The sequence below is a fragment of the Tripterygium wilfordii genome, chromosome 18 (genome assembly GCF_013401445.1).
Source record: "Tripterygium wilfordii isolate XIE 37 chromosome 18, ASM1340144v1, whole genome shotgun sequence".
Taxonomy (NCBI): domain Eukaryota; kingdom Viridiplantae; phylum Streptophyta; class Magnoliopsida; order Celastrales; family Celastraceae; genus Tripterygium; species Tripterygium wilfordii.
The window spans coordinates 3270081-3289417 of NC_052249.1; the positions used below are offsets into that span (position 1 = coordinate 3270081).

Below are 19337 nucleotides of genomic sequence, written 5' to 3' on the forward strand. Positions count from 1 at the left end.
AGAGGCCTTAATAATTTTTAAAAAATTATCAAAAAATTATAAATATAAAGTATTTGGTGTATAGATTAAGATCATGTATTTTTTTAAGGCAAAAAAACTAAATTCATTGAGAAATGATAACAAGTTAAATAGGTGTTTGATCCAACGGTAGAAAATGCTTTACATTTGTATCAATTTTTTGTCAACCAATTTAATTTTTTTCCCCCTAAAAAATTACATCACGATGATCTAAACAATAAAAACATTACATTTATTATTTTTAGATATTTTTTTAAAAACAATTGATGACTCAAATGAGGGTTTTTTTAAAACAATTTGGTTTTTAGAAAATCCAGGTGTTGATGAGGGTTTTTGTGGGTTTTTGTTTGCCCGTTATCAACGCCTCTGTGCCTCGAACCCGTGATCTCAATGATGCTGGATTGAGACACTACCACTACACCAGCTCATCATCAACAACAGGGACACCCCATTTATAGATATGGGGGTTAAAACAAGACTTCTTATCAAGGTTTCCATTCATGGATGTTGGTTATGTATGGCAATTAACATGATTGTCCTGAACGCCTGGTAATAGAGATGCGCAAATCTCCACCAGGCAACAAGTCTCCAGAGAACTAAGCTCATGGGGGTAGCAATTGCAAAATCCGATGTTTATTACATTTTTTACAATGGAGGCATAGAAAGAACCTTCAACTAAAGCTTAATAAAGGAAGTAACTCAAATGACCTCCTCAGGATTATCGTACTGATTATGGCAGTCTCACGTCAAACAGATATAAGAAAAGATGATAGACAAACACCTAACTAGTCAAAGCGCACACATATTCGCTTTCAGATACAGAAAATAACCTTCACAACCATGTATAAATCCCCAATCCAAGAATGCACAGATAATTCTGCACTCCTTGTCAAGTTAAATGTTACCTGCAGCATCAGTTCAAAGCAACAACCTTGGTGCTCACTTCCCAGGACTAGAGCCGAAGGATGAAGCCAGCACCAACTCACCAACTACATACTGCACAATTACTGGGATTCTGCTGAGAACTTGAGAGGATTCTCCCATGATCTGCTACATGTTTCAATTTACCAATATCAAAACGTGAAAGTCTAACTTTCTCACAAAAAAATTTCGCAAGTCAATCCCGATACAATGACCAAAGTTTGTCATCTTCTTTCTTAGGGAATCAGATGATTCTATATAAGCATTGTCTTATTTTGGAGTCATAGAATACAGTAATAATCCTCAGGGATCTGGATTGAATTTTACAGATTCCCTCCAGATGAGTTCCTTGATATTTTCCTCAGTAAATGATGGCTGCTCAAAATCAAAGCTGAAAGGCCTGGGGCAAACAGGCTCCTCATTGATATCATGAAGAGGAGCCAAGTATGGATGGCACAGTGCCTCATCAACTGCAAACAACAGGAAATTAGAAACAAGCTGTATCAACAAAATGGCCCACCAATAACACTTATCACAAAATTATGACAATTGCACAAAATTAAATGCCACTTGATTATGCATTCAATTCATTGAACGAACTATCATCCATGCCATTGATATGTTAACCAAATGCTGAATTGAAATCCTAAGGTTGGCACAATGAAATGGACCAGTATAGTGTCTGATCGTACCTGTAATGCGCCTGTTAGGATCAAATACAAGCATCTTCTGCAGCAAATCAATAGCACCAGGAGCCATATTTGGAAATCTAGAGTCAAATTTTTGCCTTGGGTATTGAGGAAGCTGTCTAACGTATCTTCGGGCATTATCACTTCGTAGAAAACCAAGGCTAGAGTCATCAGGAGAACCTATGAGCTTTTCAAAGAAAGAAAAAAGATGCACGAGTTATCATACTCCACAATCACCCCGGTTTTAAGAAGCACATAAGCAGTTCACATTTGAACTAGCCTCCTATAAATTGCATCTTCCACAAAGTCATGAACCGCAATGTTAGTGGCACAAATAGCACAGAGCAATGAAAAACTCATATAAGATTTGCGTACTTATTATAGGTTTCCTGGCTTATATATTGACATACGCAGGCGATAACCTTAGCTGCACTCAATGGATGGACGATATTTTATGATATTAGGCGAAAACAGCATAAGCATCACTACCTTAGTGCATAAAGCATAAAATGAGTAAAGAAAAGAGTACAATGAGGTCGCATTTAATTCCCTCACTGATTGTTCACCTTCCTTATTAACATATAATGAAAACAAAAAAGGAATCCTTAACGATCATCTCACGTCATTAAAACTATTCACATATCCTGCCAATGATCCCACATATCCAGAGTTATGCCAGTGTTCCTATCCTTCCTACTGCTATTCGACAAAAATAATATATTCATTTTGCTTTTTCAAGGTAAAGGGAAGGCATGTGAAGAAAATTTGGAAAACCTTTTTGACTCCTGTAGTGAAGGACAAGACGAAGGCAGCCATCGCCCTAAATCGTAATACACTCTTAAGTAACAGATCATTTCACTGTTGAATGAGTTGAAGAATATGGGATTCCAGTACAAGCAACGAGGAGATGTCTTAATGTGGAGCACCAAAGTAATGATACCCAACAGCATAATACTAAGTGAGATCAAGATGCATACCTCTGTGATCAGTCTCAGTTGATGAACATAATCTCTCCCAGGAAATAAAGGTTCTCTTGTCATGATTTCGCCGAGTATGCAACCCACTGACCATATATCAATTGCCGCAGTGTACTCTGAACAATTTAGCAGCAGTTCTGGAGCTCGGTACCAGCGAGTAACAACATATTCAGTCATGAAATCTGTTTCTGACGTCGTCCTAGCGAGGCCAAAGTCTCCAATCTTAAGGTCACAATTAGCATTCAAGAGCAAATTGCTAGGCTTTAAATCACGATGCAGAACATTTGCCGAATGTACATATTTGAGCCCTCGTAACAATTGATACAGAAAATACTACAAAAGCACCATTTTAAGCATCAGGAAGAATTGATCTTGTAACTTGAAAATCCAGAATAAAAACATGTTTAATTGTATTCACATATATGTCCCTGCTAAAGACCTAACTATGGAATGGACACAGAACGCTGAAATCTTGAAAAGAACTCCAATGTAACAGAGACTAGAACAGAACAAAATAAAATATGCAAAACCAAATACATGACAGAGATGAACATCAAAGTAAAGTTATCTATGAACTTTATCTTTATCAAGTTATCTTTAATTTGACAAAACATGTGCCTCTGTATTTAGCCAGAAGTGAAACTTTGTGAAGCCAACCCCAAGTAGTTCGAATATAAAACCTTCATGGGTGTTTTTAATTATCATCAATAAGACTTGGTTAGTCCATGGGACCCTTTCCACGGTAAACATTGAAAGTATTACAAGAAATCAGCTTGAAAACAACAAATGCAAGCATGAAGCACGACTATTTGTTAATAAAAGTTCAAGGGGAAAAAATGAGAACTTGTGAAAAAAAAAAATCAGAAATCTGTGAAGAACTGTCATATCATAATAGCATCTCACTATTTCTCAAACCTTTAGTTTCGAATTATGGATCTGATAATTCACAAAATCCTATAAGAAAAGCCAGGAAGAACAAAATAAATGCAAAGTAAATCTATTTCGAAATGGGCATACAGATAACTGCAATGACATGGTAAAACATAAATCCTACCACAAATCTACGCTAAGAGTAAAAATGATGCTAACCCGACAATGATCATCAGCCAATTGTTGATTCGAACGTATTATTTGATGAAGATCAGTGTCCATTAATTCATAAACAATGTAGACATCATTAAAATTCTCCCTTAGCGGAGGTCGAATAATGTCTTTGATAGCTATAACCTGTGGACAATGAAATGAGCATTGAATATTTATTCCACCAAACACAGGAAAATGATACACTCATTAGAATACTATCCAACTGAAAATGTAACAGAAAATCAGAAAGATTAAGTTAAAGCCAATGAATATATGAAGCACATGATAAGATTCAAGAATCGCCATATATTTACAGCTGTCACAAAGTCACTTTCTGATGAATGATGATAGCAATAAACTGATAAATTTCCAATCAAACCCTTAGCTGTTATTGCTCATATGATAAATGCTAAAATCCCAGTGAAGCTCTCACACAAAGAGATAAGCTGGACATCAAAAAGAAAATTACTCAACCAAAGAAATCTGGAAACAATCAATTAAGCCGGGTAAATAATTTCATAATCACCCAGATTCCCATGATTCTATTCAATTCGAAAATTTATCAGGCTTAAAGGAAAAGCATAGTATAGAAATGAAAAATGCATTCTTTATTCACATGAATTCCAATTTTAAATGCAGCCTAAGCCATCTGAATTAAATAACAGAATACTTACAACCCCGTCAAAAAACGACAGCATGAGAATAAGAAAGGTAAGGAAACATACATTTTCATGATCCATGTGTCGAAGAAGCTTAATCTCACGTAAGGTCCTTTTTGCATCTATTCGGTTGTCAAATGCATTGCCAATCTTCTTGATCGCAACCTCCTCCCTTGTCTCCATATTTACAGCAGCACTGAAGGATAAATTTTTTTAAATAAAAAAAAATCAAATTTTTCTTCACATTGTTGGTGTCAAAGAGGGATTGAGCCAAATGCACTGAAGGTGTAGTCATTTTACATCCACCTCAGCTTAGACAAACAAAGTCTTATATAATGAAACCATTGAAATCAGCAGATACGTCACAATTCAACAAACCAAGAGAATCCAAATAATTGTATGAAACAAAAAATTGTCCATATACATATAGAATAAAAATAATCAACTTAAAAAATGAGCTTGCCTATCTCTACGACTACCACCTAAACACAGAAACATCCATGACTAACCAGATCAACCTTGATCATTCAATTGGGAAAATAGGATACTCAAAAACAAAGAAATAGTGCTGCAGTTTTCCAAGAGACTAATAAAATTAGCTGCAAGGTCCCATATGCACTACTCGTCCCAAAATTAAAGCTTTAAATGAAATTTATTGTGAAAGAGATTCCTAGCCAATAATTATCGGGAAAAAAAATCGTACAAATAGCATTCAGTTTGAATTACACTCAGTAACCAAATGCACTTTTATACTTGGCTACTTGAACAGCTCATAGGCAGACATACTCAATGGCTCAAGTCCAATAGTTCCAAATATCACAACCTAGCAACATTGAGAACCAAAACCAAGATGGAAATGTGAAATGACACACTTCCCCCCTTTCAAAGTTTGATTGTACAGGTCATTAAGGCCTGCCGGAAAGACCATACTCACAACTCACGGACATCCAAGAAGAGTGAAATTCAGAGCTAGATATAGAGAAATGTTATGTTTATAACCTAAATCATTAAAAAAAAAAATTAAAGCCGCCTCGTGACAACACTGTTCCAAATTTCCAATTATAGTAATACGTAGTATGTATGGACGAAAAGCCGAGCATACAACAAGAATTGAAAAACATTCGATCAAACCAGTATAACTTCACTGATAACTAGATTTCAGAACAAGAAGAATCCCTCTGTCATATCAAACTTCAACCAAAAGAGACCAATACAGATCACCACTATCGTCTATAAACCAAAAGGACAACCAAATCAAGTCACCAACTCAATATAATCTTCCAAAATAGACAGCTAGCTCCAAACCCTAACCAACTGACAGAAACTCAAAGACTCCAAGATCAGCAAGGATTTGCTGAATAACAGATAATACTATAATCTATATCAGTCTTCAAGAGAAATCAGAAGCGAACAAGAAAACTTACCAAACAATACCATACGCACCTCTCCCAACGGGGCGGATGGGAGGGACATACTTTCTGGAGACTTCGAAGAGGTTACCGTAGACATTGTACTGAACATAGCGTCCACCATGAGTAGGTACTCCTCTGATGTTGTGCTCCCCCGAACCAGTGCTCGACTCTACTGACATCTCTGCTCCGACGAGAGGCCGGATCCGAACCCGAGATGAATTCGGAGGTTCCTATAACAGGGGGTTGAGACTCGAGAGAGGCTGAACCGGTCGAGAGAGGCTGCGCTTGGGGAGGGCGTGTCGGTAGGTGTAGTAAAGTCGTTTACATTTCTTTATTTGGGTGACGTGTGTCAACTTTTCAACTGAAAATACTTGGGCTACCCGTGAACTAAATATGATTCTTACATTACTTTTTTACTCACGCAATTGAACACCATATACATAAGTAATTATTTTTAATATCTTTTATTTATATTTTAAATTTCTTGAAAAAAATTCAAATTTCATGGTCATGATGTGTCTCGAGATGGCGTCTCCTATCCCCTGATGTGTTTTTTTTAACGAGGAACCATCTCAGAGACGGTCACATTAGATCAGTCTTATATGGTAAATTTCATACATATAAATTTTCTGTTCTATATGAACTAGAGAATTACAGATTTGTGAATTGAATTTAAGATTAGGGGTGTCCACAGTCGGTTTCGATTGGTTTTATAACGTAAATTTAACCAACAGTTTGATCGGTTATTGACAATTTGATGATTTTTCCGTCAATCCTCACTAACATACATTTGACAATAATCAACCAAACAGTCAGATTTTTTGGACAGCCCTCTCTGGGATCCCTTACTTTTGACAATGATCAATCCTGACAACTTACCTAGTTAATATGGCTATACTATAATACTTCCTCAAGGTGATCACCTTCCTCGAAGTTGAGAACAACATTTGTACGGAGCTTTAATTCTATTGGCAACATCAAGGAACAAGTAAGTATAGCAGCCCTATGGCTGACAAATTGAAATGATGTCGATCGAGATCCAATTTAATAAGAGTAGGGTATTCGTGGAAAAAAAATTAAATATGTAGGGTCGAAGCATGAATTGCCCAACTGCTAAAATAGAGTCAGGCAGCCAAACAGAATTGCTCAACTGCTAAAATAGCCGGTCTACGAATTTGCAAAATGGGCTAGAGAATTACAGAGCCTTCAACTAATTGGCTATAAAGAAATTTATTAGATTTGTGAATTGAATTTAAGATTAGGGGTGTCCACAGTTGGTTTTGATCGGTTTTATAACATAAATTTAACCAACAGTTTGATCGGTTATTGACAATTTGATCAATTTTTTCATCGATCCTCGCTAACATACATTTGACAATAATCGATCAAACAATCGGATTTTTTGGACAGCTCTATCTGGGGTCCCTTACTTTTGACAATGATCAATCCTGACAACTTACCTAGTTAATATGGCTATATCATACTACCTCGAGGTGATCAGCTTCCTCTAAGTTGAGATCAACATTTGTACGGAGCTTTAATTCTATTGGCAACATCAAGGCTAACAATTAAGTATAGCAGCCCTATGGTTGACAAATTGAAATGATGTCGAGATCCAATTTAATAAGAGTAGGGTCTTCGTGGAAAAAAATTAAATATGTAGGGTCGAAGCATGAATTGCTCAACTGCTAAAATAAAGTCAGGCTGCCAAACAGAATTGCTCAACTGCTCAAATAGCCCGGTCTACCAATTTGCAAAATGGGCCGCAGAAGGAAAAGGCCTAACCGGGTGAAATTTTAAAGTAGAGTGCAGTTGACGTAGAAGTCGGTACGAAATGGGTGCCTTCTTCCTCCACTATTAGGTCCTTTTAAAATTATTATTCAACACCAACACCAGTGGCGGCCCTAGGGTGGGGCGATATCGGCGGTCGCCCTAGACCCCAAATCCCAGGGCCCCAAATTTTTGAAAAAAATATTGATTTTATATTAATCTAAACACAAAAAACCAATTAAAAATAACAATTCTCCACATATTTCAACTAAAAAACCAATAAAAGAAAATTTTTTGATTTTAAAATAAATTAAAAAGAAAACACGGCCCCTTTTCTAGAGCTCGCTCGGGGCCCCTAGAAACTCAAATACGCCACTGTTCAACACTACAAGAATTTGAGGATAAGGAAGTGGTCTATTTGAACGTACCTTCATAGACATCATTTGAGCCATGGCTGCGGTCAATGAGCTTGTCATTTTGCATGTCAAAGGTGCACTTCTGCCCCTATACATGCTTCGACTCATGCCAAGGGCTGTGCTTGTCGGACTAAAGCCAATACTTTTGCTATGCTACTGAACTTCTTCGGCCGCATTGATCCAGACCCATTACTTACAATATTATCGGCGGCCCTAGAATCAACTGAAAAGTCGGGGAGTGATCTTGAGGTCACGTTATCCTCAATCCCATGACAAACTGTCATGCCTCCTGGGTTTAGGTTCCATCCCACAGATGAGGAATTGGTGGTTCAGTATTTGAAGAGAAAGAGTTTATCTTTTCCTCTGCCTGCTTCAATCATACCTAAAGAAGTTGATGTTTACAGGTTCGATCCTTGGGACTTGTTAAGTTGGTGGCGTGTATGAGTGTGTAAACTTCACATTTTCTAAACTCAAAATTCTAAGCTAAAGATATTTTAAGTTTGATAATACTAAAATAACCCCATTAATAAAAGTTGGACACTTGACACATAAGTGACAACTATGCCAAGACTAGTCAGCAGTCGAAGTTCCTACTTCGGTATGACTGAAGCAGTTACTTCTGTATGACCAAGAAGAGACCGAACTCAGGATTAAAGGCACTACTTCGGTCGTTCACCGAAGTAAGGAGTCTGGACCACGTGATAGGAAGGTCATGACCGACCTTCCTAATACACTCCTTCCAACCAAGGTGGTTCATCCCATCTGACCTACGTAGTAAGGTTCGACCATACCTTACTAAGGTCAGATATACCAATGAAGAGTCCGAATATGACACTAACTCCCAAATAGAGTCCTACTCCCCTTCGGAGAGGGATACAGAGGGAATTTGCTCTCTGAAAAACCCTCTAGCAAACCAATGAGAGAGAGTCCGACTCTTACTACAACTCAAACTGCTCAGGCACATATAAAAAGGGGAACTCCACTCTCAAGTAAGGACACTAACTCCTACACTCAAATTTACTTACTGAGCAAGAGACAGAGCTCCGAACAGCGAGCCAACTGACTTGAGCGTTGGAGAGGTCCCTCGAGCACACCCTCAAGGCCCTATCGAAGCTTACATTTGCTCCCTGTGCATGAAGGAAGGCAGTCGATCAGGAAGGAAGGACTTGGTCTGAATAACTGAATCGTCCAGTAGGGTCGGTGCTATTTTTGACGTCATCAAAGTTAATTATTATTAATTTGGTGTAAACTTATAAAGTAAAATTTTGTGGTATAAACTTAACAATTTTGTGTGTGAATAAAATTTCTCATAACAAATATATTGGGCTAGTTTGGTAGAGCATTTGTAAAGTAGCAGATATGCCAGCAGAAATGGTGATAGCAGAAATGCTGGACAATTTTAGTAGCAGATATACTGCTTGAATGCTGGATAGATGTTTGGTTGAACTTTTACTGTTAACATTTGTGTTGTGTAGTATATTGGATAAATTACTTGCAGGGGTAGCATATATTTTAGTTGTATACGTTATTTCCAAACATACAAATTAATTCATAAAATTAATATAATGAATTTAAATTAATTAAAGTAATAATAAATTATAAATTAATTAATCAATTATCAATTTTATTTAATTTAATTTATTTATTTAATAAGCTCATGGTTAATTAATTGATTATTTATTTATTTATTTGACAAACTCAGGGTTAGAATGGAAATATGAATATTTAATGGGGACAAAATAGTAAAGAACCATGCAAATGCTATGAAAATGCTACAAATTTGGAGCATTGTAAAAAGTAGTAGAAATGCTACTGAAATTGTCTCGACTTACGTGTATGAAAAAAGGTGTTTGGATGGCTTGGAGCATTTATACTAGCAAGTAGTATAAATGCTGCAAAAAAAGCTTCTCCAAACGGGGCCTAAAAATGGGCTCTCGCACAATACTTCAAAACGGGCCATATCAGCCCATTAGTTTTTTTTGGACCATAAATATCGATAAAACAGAAAAATAATATTGGCAGTTAATTAATTATAGATCGAAACCTGTTATTGCGTTTCGCTTTGGTCCTTCTCTCCCACTGTCTTTGCATATCTGATTCTTCGATCCGGCTTGGTTCTCTTCCAGACGGAACCCTAGGATTTGGAGTTTATTGAATTAGCTCAAAACCCTAGGATTCTTGTTATGCGATTTATTACAGAGCTTTCATTTTATCCTGATTTTGAGAGCTATAGTTTTAGCCGTCGTAGAATGTCAGATTCGAGTACTAATTCAGTAATACATCCGAGATTCGACCTTGATCGCTAGCGAAATTTGGCTGTGTGATTGGTTGCTGGGATTTGAAGGAATTTAGCTGCGAACAGTCCAGGTGACATTGAATTGCTTTCTGCTGTGGCTTTTAGTATAGAATGAGCTGGATCAGAGAATGAAATAGATCGACATCTGCTGTTTTTTTTATACATTTTCTTGATTCTTGCTGGCGGAGGGTTTTGAATTCGCTTAGACTTGACACCCATTACTGGATGATGATTAAGGAGTAGTTATCATTTTTGTGGCACCGGATTTTCTGATTTTATTCACTTATACTTTACTGGTTTGAGGCGTGGAATGGTTCTGAATGAACATTTTTTGTGAAAAATTTTGGTGGGGATAAGCGTTTTGGAGTTGACTCCAATGGTGATACATCATCTGGTTGTCACTTAATGGTCACGGGCTTGAGTTTTGCCTCTGGAGCTTTACTCTGATAGTTCCTGCTTTTTGTGACTGTAAGAACACCGTATTTGTTCTTTGTGGGCGCTGTCATTAAATTTCTGCAGAATGAGCGTGGAAAATGAAGGCCAACATCTATCAGATCAGCCTACTGAAAGGGACGATATCCAATCACAAAAGTAGGATTTTGTTTTTCTAGCCTTTTTCATTATTTCCTTGTTGGTTCCCTAAACCCTAAAGAAAATTAAGTTTTCTATTTTAGTGAACAATTAAAGACTGATATCTTTGAGTGTTCTAGGAATGTAGGAATCTCGTATACAAGAGATTTTCTGTTATCTCTCGGTGAATTGGATGTCTGCAAGAAACTACCTAGGGGATTCGATCCATCGATTCTAAGGTAAGATGTTCATATTTACAGAAAGTCCAGTTACTTGCTTGCCTATGTATGGATCTCAACATGATAGTTCTTTCTATGAAAGTGAATTTGAGGATGCTTCCCAAGATCGGCTAAGGAGTTCTGGCAGTTTGCCATTGCATGCCTTCAGGCGTACTGAGTACGGTTCTTCCCCACCTGTGAGAGGGGAGACAGGTAGTTATTCTCGAAGTATCGCTGTAAGGTGGGATAGTCGTTCTTCCGGGAGAAGCGACAGAGATAGTGATTCACAATCTGATCGTGATTCAGGTAAGTTTTAAGAGAAGTTTGAAAATTTGTGGTCTACTCTTTTCTTTAGAGCTTGTTTGTGCCATATGTATGTGCATATATATATATCTGTATGTTGAGTCATATCTTCATTTTTATGATTGGTTAGGGTTTTTGATTGGAAAACCACATTTGAAACTGGCTTTAGGGTTCATATCACTTGCTGCTACCTTCAATTTCATGGTTCTAAATATGTCCAATAGCCATGCCTTGTGATGAACATTAATTTATCGCTGTGGCATCTGGAATCTTTTAGTGGATGAGCTTGGTTACTCTAATTATTATTGTTTAACAGGCTTTCTCTCTAGCAATTAAGCTTGTGGCTGTCTAGGTTTTGGCTGGAAATCAATTAATTCTTAATATTAAATATCCATCTTTCAAGGATTAATTCCCTAATATCTGTACAAAAAGTAGGCATGATAGTCTTCAACAAGTCTGCATGCAACGATCAGGTCGTAGTTGAGTCTTTTTTATTGTTTAATGGCGAGCCGAGGTCATCTCATAGAAAATAACTTCTTTCTGTCCATATTTCCATTATTGATTACAAATTGGGAAGAAAAGCTTTAAGATATGGAAGTGAGCTGCAAATGAATGAGAGGATTGTGAAGATTAGAGCTTTTTGGTGGACCTTTTAGTTAGAGTCTATTTGATAGAATTGTGGTGTTGTGAATACAAATATACAATGGGTGAGTAAACAAGGAAATCCATTTAATGCGCCATGTTGGTTGGGTAAATGAAAGAAGGGGGCAAACTGCAAAGCCATTCCAGGGATCCCCCCTTCATGAATATATGATTTATGATTTTTTTTTCTTTTTGCTTATATATGCATGTTTTTATATGATCTTATGGTAGCACAACATGATGTATATTTATATCCAATAGATGACACTATAATTCATGATGTATCACATTGCCATCCCAACTTTGCTGTCATTAACGGAGCATTCTTGCGACTGATTTTTGAAGGGCAGGCGATTATGTATATAATGTGGCTGGATGGAGGTTTGTTTGGTTGTCAATTTGTCATAGATGAGAGAAATTTGTAAATTTTTAGCGAGTATTCCCCTGAAAAAAAATAGGCCGACTGAGATGGAATCAAATATTCAATCTGCTTTACTGTACTGTTGGTTAACCTACCTACAGGAATTTGAAATTGCAATTATCCGCTGTCTTATGATGCACACATGGATTTTTTGTTTACAAAAAAAATAACGTAAAATTTGTCCAAGCGGAAGTGGTCTACAAGAACAAATGGGACTCCGTTTTTTGCTTTTATAAGGGATAGTATGCGAAAGTTGAAATTTTTGGGAGAGTTTTTACATACATCTTCACAACTTTACAGGAAAAATTCAAGTTAGAGGCAGAGCCAGCATTATAGCTGTTGGAGCCTCATTGATTCTAGCCTCTTGTATCAGGAAAAAGTGAAGTTAAGATTTGATGAGATGTGGGTTTGGTACTTTTTAGTTGATCTGATTTTGCTCAAATTTCTTTGGAGTCCTGTGAGAATTATATGTACTTCATTATTAGATTTGCAGTAAATTTTCAAGCCTAAAAAAAGATTGATTCCCTTTTTTACATAAATGATTTTTGCCAGACAACTGATATATAGACGATGAGTGTTACTATTCTGCTATTTTCCTTCTACCAATTGAATGTTGGGTTCTTTGTTTGATCATCTTGGTGTTTGCAGAATTTCTATGTATCTTGGAAGCAATAATATAAATTGTTACCCCAAGTTGTCAAATGTTTCTACTATATGATTAATTTTATTAGTTGTTATCACTTTTTTTTCCTTCTGAAAGTGATACAGCTGTACCACTGCATTGATTGCTATTATGCGCACTGCTTAGTTTGGCAATAAAAATTGATATTCCATCCTCGTGCCAATATTACTTGGCCGTGGGTTTGTGAAGTTCTTATAATTTGTAATATAAACAGTGGATTCTCTGACATGTTACACAGATTCTGGAAGGTGTTATAGCAATCAATCTCGTGGTTCATGGCAAGGTCCTGAGCATGATGGACTTCTTGGAAGTGGATCATTTCAAGGACCTTCTGGATATGGTACAGGGGCAGCGGCGCCCAAGTTTCGTGCGAATGATCACTACCAGCTGAATAAGTCTAACGAGCCATATCATCCACCTCGACCGTATAAGGTTAACACATTCTTTCTCTTTGATATTCGATAATGTTTTTGAACAATTTTTGCTAACCTGCTTTTAAATGCAAGGCTCCACCCTGGGGCCCTTATCAATAGATTAATGCTTTACTGTTTAAAAGGGAAGATGTTTCCCTAAAAGAGGCTTCTGATTCTGATGATGATACAATTGATGCTTGTGGTTCTGGGCTTCTGCAAATGTTTTTCATCTTGCAAAGGAAAATAATAGAAGAATATTACTCTGGATGTATTAGGCTGTGCCTTTCTCTCGGAGGGACAATAATGATACATTCAATGATGAAACATTTGGTTCTTCAGAGCTTTCAAGTGAGAATAGAGCCGAAGAGGAAAAAAAGAGAAGAGGTAATGTATATTAACTATGAAATTTTCTGTGAGAGTTAAATAATTGTGTTTTGGTGTCTGCCCAACATTTGATGACTTCTTTTGCAGCTTCCTTTGAATTGATGAGGAAGGAACAGCAAAAAGAATTCCAAGAGAAGCAGAAGTTGAATCCTAACAAGCCTAAAGATGAGTTTGATATCACAACATTGTTAGACAATCCCAAGGATGATAAGGGACATATGAATAGAAAAAATAAGCCTGATGAACTCATGAAGCTTGCAGCTTCAAATTCTGATTCAGAAAAGCCTTCTTTCCCCTCTCAAACTCTTGCATCCAGACCACTTGTGCCACCAGGGTTTGCGAGCTCAATGTCGGAAAAGAATATTGCAAACAAATCTCTACCTCATTCGCACTCATTAGAGGTAATTGTAATCTTGTACATATATATATACACACACATATATTCTGATTTTTATGCATTAGAAGGTTATTTATGATAATGTCTGTATTTATTGTTATATTGATAGTTAGATATCAAGTCTCTTGATGATGGTAAAAAGTACAATATATTAAATGAGAGTGGAGTGGACTCTATGCATTCTGATAGACTAATTTGTTAATATATATTATTGGATGTTCTTTTAAGGAAGAATCTGATAATATATTCAAAAAATGGGGAAGGATCTATAACTTAGTCAAATATTTGAACTTGTAGTTCAATACCTAACTTGTCTGCCTTATACTTCGTTTTACAGTACAAATTATGGTTTCGTATTTGAAAAACCAATGTTGAACTTCTCAGTTGTCATTTGCTGCTTTTCCTTGTTAACGCCTTTTATACCTGCTGCTTCTACAAGGTTCACAATCCCAATTTCGATGGTAGCCTTCAGCCTGCCAAAAACACTCGTCTGTCAAAAGGAACTTCTCACAATCAAGAGGAGAAGCGATCATTAAAACCAATTGGTTTAAGTGAGCAGAAACTGGAAATCAAAGAAAATATTGACTTATCATCATCAGCAGACATATCAAATAAGAAAACAAGTGTGGATGGTCAATCATTCACAACTTCTTATCTTTCTGAAGCTTTTGAAGGTTCAGAGGGTAGTAGTCAGATAGGAATTGATGCTGAGGAGATAACGAGGAGTACAGAAGTGCATAATTCCAATATGAATCACTCCATTCTAGACCAGCTTCTCGGGGGTGCCTTGGCACTGAATGAGGGTGGCTCTTCCGGCTTCGCTGAGGTGAGTGCTTTCCCTTTGCATAAATTCTTAACTCGCTACTTCTCAATTATAAGCATCCAAGAGTAGCCCATGAACAAGGGTATCCCAGTGATAAGTGAAGATGACTTTGAGACCTACTGTAAAATCAGAGATCTTGGGTTTGATTCGCCTTTGGCAACTTGTTTTGCTAGTATCTGTTATTTACTCTGCAAGGTGGGTCCATTGGGGCGCAACCTTGGAGATGTTCGATCTTCCCCAAAAGAAAAGCTTCCACGAGTCCCCCTCTGTTTATTGAGACGATGGCTCTACCCACTGCCCTCCCCCTACTAAAATAAATTAAGAAAGAAGAAAGAAAATCTGAACAGACTCACAAATTAGGCAGTGATGCATCATGATATAGTGTGGTCCATTGATTATTATAGTCATGCCATCTGTTGGTGATGACTTTCTCCACTCTCCTCCACCTCCTAAAATAAGTGAATAAATAGTTTAATGAAAATGTTGAATGAACTTACAAATTAGGCTGTGATTAATATACGATGCATCGTGATATAGTGTGGTCGATTGATTATTATAGTAGTGCCATGTGAACATGAGAAAAACCTTTTGGCTGATTAATGATATCAGCCATCTGCATCACTTGTTCAGTCTTAGCATAAACTTAATCTTATCTTGTTATCTACATTGTTGATCTTGTTAAAAGGATGCGATAAGCCTAGGTAATTTTGCTGGCTAAGAGGTGGTAATACTGTAATATTTGTGTCCATTCAAAAAAAATACTGTAATATTCGTGGTTGACCAGTATGAACTTTAGCTTGTTCAGTGTAGGCTCGACTAGTGATGCTCGTTCTTTTGTTTTTTATGGACTTCTGAAAGTATAATACATGATGACTTTCTTCTTTGCATGAAGTGCCTAAATTTGTGTAATAACTTTTTGTTGCTTATCCAGCATAATGATGGTAAAGTGGATGATAACATGAGCCCTGGTACTGTTCATTCATCAAGGTTTGCCCAGTGGTTTTTTGAAGAAGGTAGTTTTCAATCAACTTATTGGTGCTTAAATGATTATGTGATTACAACCTAAGTTATATTGTTCTTAAGCTCTAAGTCTTTTTTTCTCTCATTCTGCAGAAAAGAGGCGAGTTGATGACCTCTCTTCTGGCAGGCCGAGTGACTTCCTCTCACTGATTGTTGGTGGTGAGAAAGTTGGATCCCATGGCTTAGATTTGAAATCTACTGAGAACATCACCTCAAACTCAAAGCTTCCCTTTCATATATCTGAAATTGCTAGCACTCATACAACGTTAACTTTAAAGTCTCCTGCTGTTGAAAACTCTGAGCATCTTTACCCGATAAATAAGCCAGAGGCAGTTCAAACTGTCCTTACATGTGAAGACCTTGAGCAGTCAATTCTCTCAGAAGTTACTGAGAATGGTCCAACTCTGCCTCCACCTGTGCAGAGCTCGTATGTTCCCAGGGCCCAAACTCTGGGCCAAAAATCTGACATTGATGATCATGCATCCGGGCACCTCCTTTCACTGTTGCAGAATAGAACAGGCCTGAAGGATACTGCACCATCTCCAACTCTGGACGCCAAATCATCAGAGGAACTTCAAAACATTGAATCAGCAATCCTTGGCAGTGCACTCGGCAATTTGAGAGAGGCAAATTCTGAAACTGTCTCCAATTCCAGGAAACCTTTGATCCTTGAAACACTTTTTGGGACAGCTTTTATGAAGGAACTACAGTCAGTCGGAGCACCAATTTCCATCCAAATGGGCTCTGTTGGGTCTGCAAGGGTTGATGTTTCAGAAGACCAAGGATTGATTGAAGTTGGATCTAACATTACAATTCATGAACGCGGTGTTTTAGCATCAAATCAAAGGCAAAAAATGGAGTCTGATAAGGTTGAAGAGCATTTGTTAGGCCTTGATCCTCGAAATGAATTTGATACATCACAACTTCGAACTGAAATAAGGTCTGAACTTGGTGGCTTTGATGGATCTGTTGATATTAGGCTTCCTGAAGAGGATAGCTTGATTACAGTAAGTGATCCTGTGCATCTTCAAAATTTCATGCCTGCCAGGAGCGCAGCTAAGACCGAGTTGTTGTCCGCCCAAGAGACACCAATTGACATTGGTGAAAAACTAGCAGCTTTGCATTCTGCTTTGAGGGACGAAAGATCTATTGCAGGAGGTCATGAGGGTCCACCTTTTCGTCGTGGTCCTTATGATGTTAGAGAGTCTGATATTCCTTATCACAACCCTCATGTTCATCCATCTTCTTCACAGCTTCATACTCCTCAATTGAATCATGTGGGACCCCTATTTCGTCCACCTGAGCATCCTGCAAATAATAATTCTCAGATGAAATTTATGGGTTCAGATGGTGTCATCCGTCATGATCCTCTAGCAAATTATCAATTTTCTGCCAATGTGCTTCACCCATCAATCCATCATGCTAGCAGTGGACGTACTGGTTTTGACCCTACCATTAATCATCCTATGTTACAACAAATGAGCGTACCTGGCAACTTACCTCCACCTCACTTACGAGGATTTGAAAGGGGTGCACCTGTTCCTCCACATCTCAATAATCAAGTGGCTGGATTCATGCAGGAACATAATCCATTGCCAGGTTTTCCATTTGGTAACAGGCAACCTAACTATGGCGGGATTGGAATGCCTACACCAGGTAAATGCGTACTTTCTTACTGTTTTGCTATATACTTTTCAATGTCGTAATAATCTCAATGCGAAGTATTCGTTTCCTTGTTTTTATTTTTGTTTTGTCATTCAACCCAGTAAGTTAACTTGTTGGAGTGGGGCATTTTACATTCGTTTATACATATTCTAACACTCTCCCTCACATGTGGGGGTGGGGAACAATACGATGGACCAACACGTGCACAACAAACAAGGCCCTTACTTAGAGCAACAACCAATACAAAGGCCCACACTTGGGGGCAAAAACAAATGAGTGATAGTTGTCCTGTGATTATTGTTCTTTGTTGGCATGCAGGCTATTTGACTCACTAAACTTTTAAATGGATATTCAGGCCCTCCTGATGTAGGTGGAATCAAAAATCCAGAGGTGCTCCAAAGACTCATCGGGATGGAACTCAGGGCAAACTCAAAGCAGGTTCCACCATTTGCTGCTACTGCCCATAATCAGGGGATGTATAGTCACGAGCTTGACATGGGTTTTGGTTATAGATAGAAGTTGATTGTGCTCATGTATATTTTGCATTGTACTCTCGTCTCTTAGCTAGATTGTTGTCTTTGGCTAGTGTAACCAATTATTTTGTTCGAAATTTACATTTGGGGGCGTCTTTGGTCTTCTTAACTCCAAATTCCAGTGCAGAAGTTTCTTCTCTTCCTTTATTTTATCTTATTTCATTTTATTCAATGACAATGGAGGAGAGAAAAAGTTCACTGACTGATGACAGTTTTAGGCAAGATTTAGAAGTTTATAACTCGTGTTGCCGAACCCTTAACAATGATTTGGAATAAAGGAATCAATCAGAACTGCTGCAGTTAGCCTCAACACAGCAACTGTTCTCACAAGTGGTCTAACTCCCTTTTTTGGGTTATGGTCATTTAACCCTAATCAGCTTTTTTCAAGTCCAAGGCACTATTGATGTTCGTGTCACAATTCGAGCAAGCAAAAACATTCATGCAAGTATGCAACAGTGCACAGAGTCCAGTAGAAGATGCTTAAAACATAAAAGAGAAGAAGACGGAGAAAGCCTGAAATAAACATGAATAGGGAAAGAAAATATGTACTAAGTACATTATAATGGATTTTTACAAGTTTCTCATACCAATATTGGCATGTCGCAGACCCCTCCTATGATGGATAGGAATTATTACATTATTCCTAACCATTTTGTTTTCAAATGCAAAATCATAGGAGAATTCTTGCAGCAATATACAGCAAGCCCTCACACTAATAAACCTAAAACACACTCAAACTTTAGACTGAGCAAACCACATAACGTATGTGTATATACACACACGCGCAGAAAACGAAATTTCAAGTTCATCTCTTTCAACCGGTCTCAGATTGTTCCCTTAATCCCCCAATACACTGTTCTATGGGTAAAGATTCTGATATTGTGTATTGTCAAAATTTGGGTTGAGTTTTACCTGAAATCAGAAAACGGCTAATTGCTTGAAAAATTCATAAAATATAAGCTTAATTAGCACAATTCTATGGGGTCGATTTGAGTCTTCGTCGATTTGGGGCTATGGTTGATTTG

General features: G+C 37.5%; 2 protein-coding genes across 2 annotated transcripts; one reads left to right on the plus strand and one right to left on the minus strand.

The window, feature by feature from the left end:
* Positions 1–677: 677 nt before the first annotated feature.
* On the minus strand, positions 678–6098 carry LOC119984511 (mitogen-activated protein kinase homolog MMK2). The gene is made up of 6 exons (XM_038828498.1): positions 5772–6098; positions 4414–4543; positions 3695–3832; positions 2606–2938; positions 1632–1815; positions 678–1409 (listed from the first exon to the last, which is right to left on the minus strand). The coding sequence occupies exons 1-6, from the start codon at positions 5936–5938 to the stop codon at positions 1243–1245; spliced, it is 1119 nt and encodes a 372-aa protein (XP_038684426.1). The 5' UTR covers positions 5939–6098; the 3' UTR covers positions 678–1242.
* Positions 6099–9976: 3878 nt separating this feature from the next.
* LOC119984006 lies at positions 9977–18484 on the plus strand. The gene is made up of 10 exons (XM_038827748.1): positions 9977–10832; positions 10952–11050; positions 11133–11335; positions 13316–13509; positions 13766–13874; positions 13962–14275; positions 14711–15097; positions 16026–16107; positions 16208–17770; positions 18135–18484. The coding sequence occupies exons 1-10, from the start codon at positions 10762–10764 to the stop codon at positions 18293–18295; spliced, it is 3183 nt and encodes a 1060-aa protein (XP_038683676.1). The 5' UTR covers positions 9977–10761; the 3' UTR covers positions 18296–18484.
* Positions 18485–19337: the final 853 nt, after the last annotated feature.

Coding starts and splice junctions, on each gene's coding strand:
- LOC119984511 (XM_038828498.1), bottom strand. CDS start 5,938: ATGTCAGTAGAGTCGAGCACTGGTTCGGGGGAGCACAACATCAGAGGA. Junction 1,816..2,605: donor AACTGAGACTGATCACAGAG/GTATGCATCTTG, acceptor TTCTTTGAAAAG/CTCATAGGTTCTCCTGATGA. Junction 1,410..1,631: donor TCCTAACAGGCGCATTACAG/GTACGATCAGAC, acceptor TGTTGTTTGCAG/TTGATGAGGCACTGTGCCAT.
- LOC119984006 (XM_038827748.1), top strand. CDS start 10,762: ATGAGCGTGGAAAATGAAGGCCAACATCTATCAGATCAGCCTACTGAA. Junction 14,276..14,710: donor CTCATTCGCACTCATTAGAG/GTAATTGTAATC, acceptor TGCTTCTACAAG/GTTCACAATCCCAATTTCGA. Junction 16,108..16,207: donor CCAGTGGTTTTTTGAAGAAG/GTAGTTTTCAAT, acceptor CTCATTCTGCAG/AAAAGAGGCGAGTTGATGAC.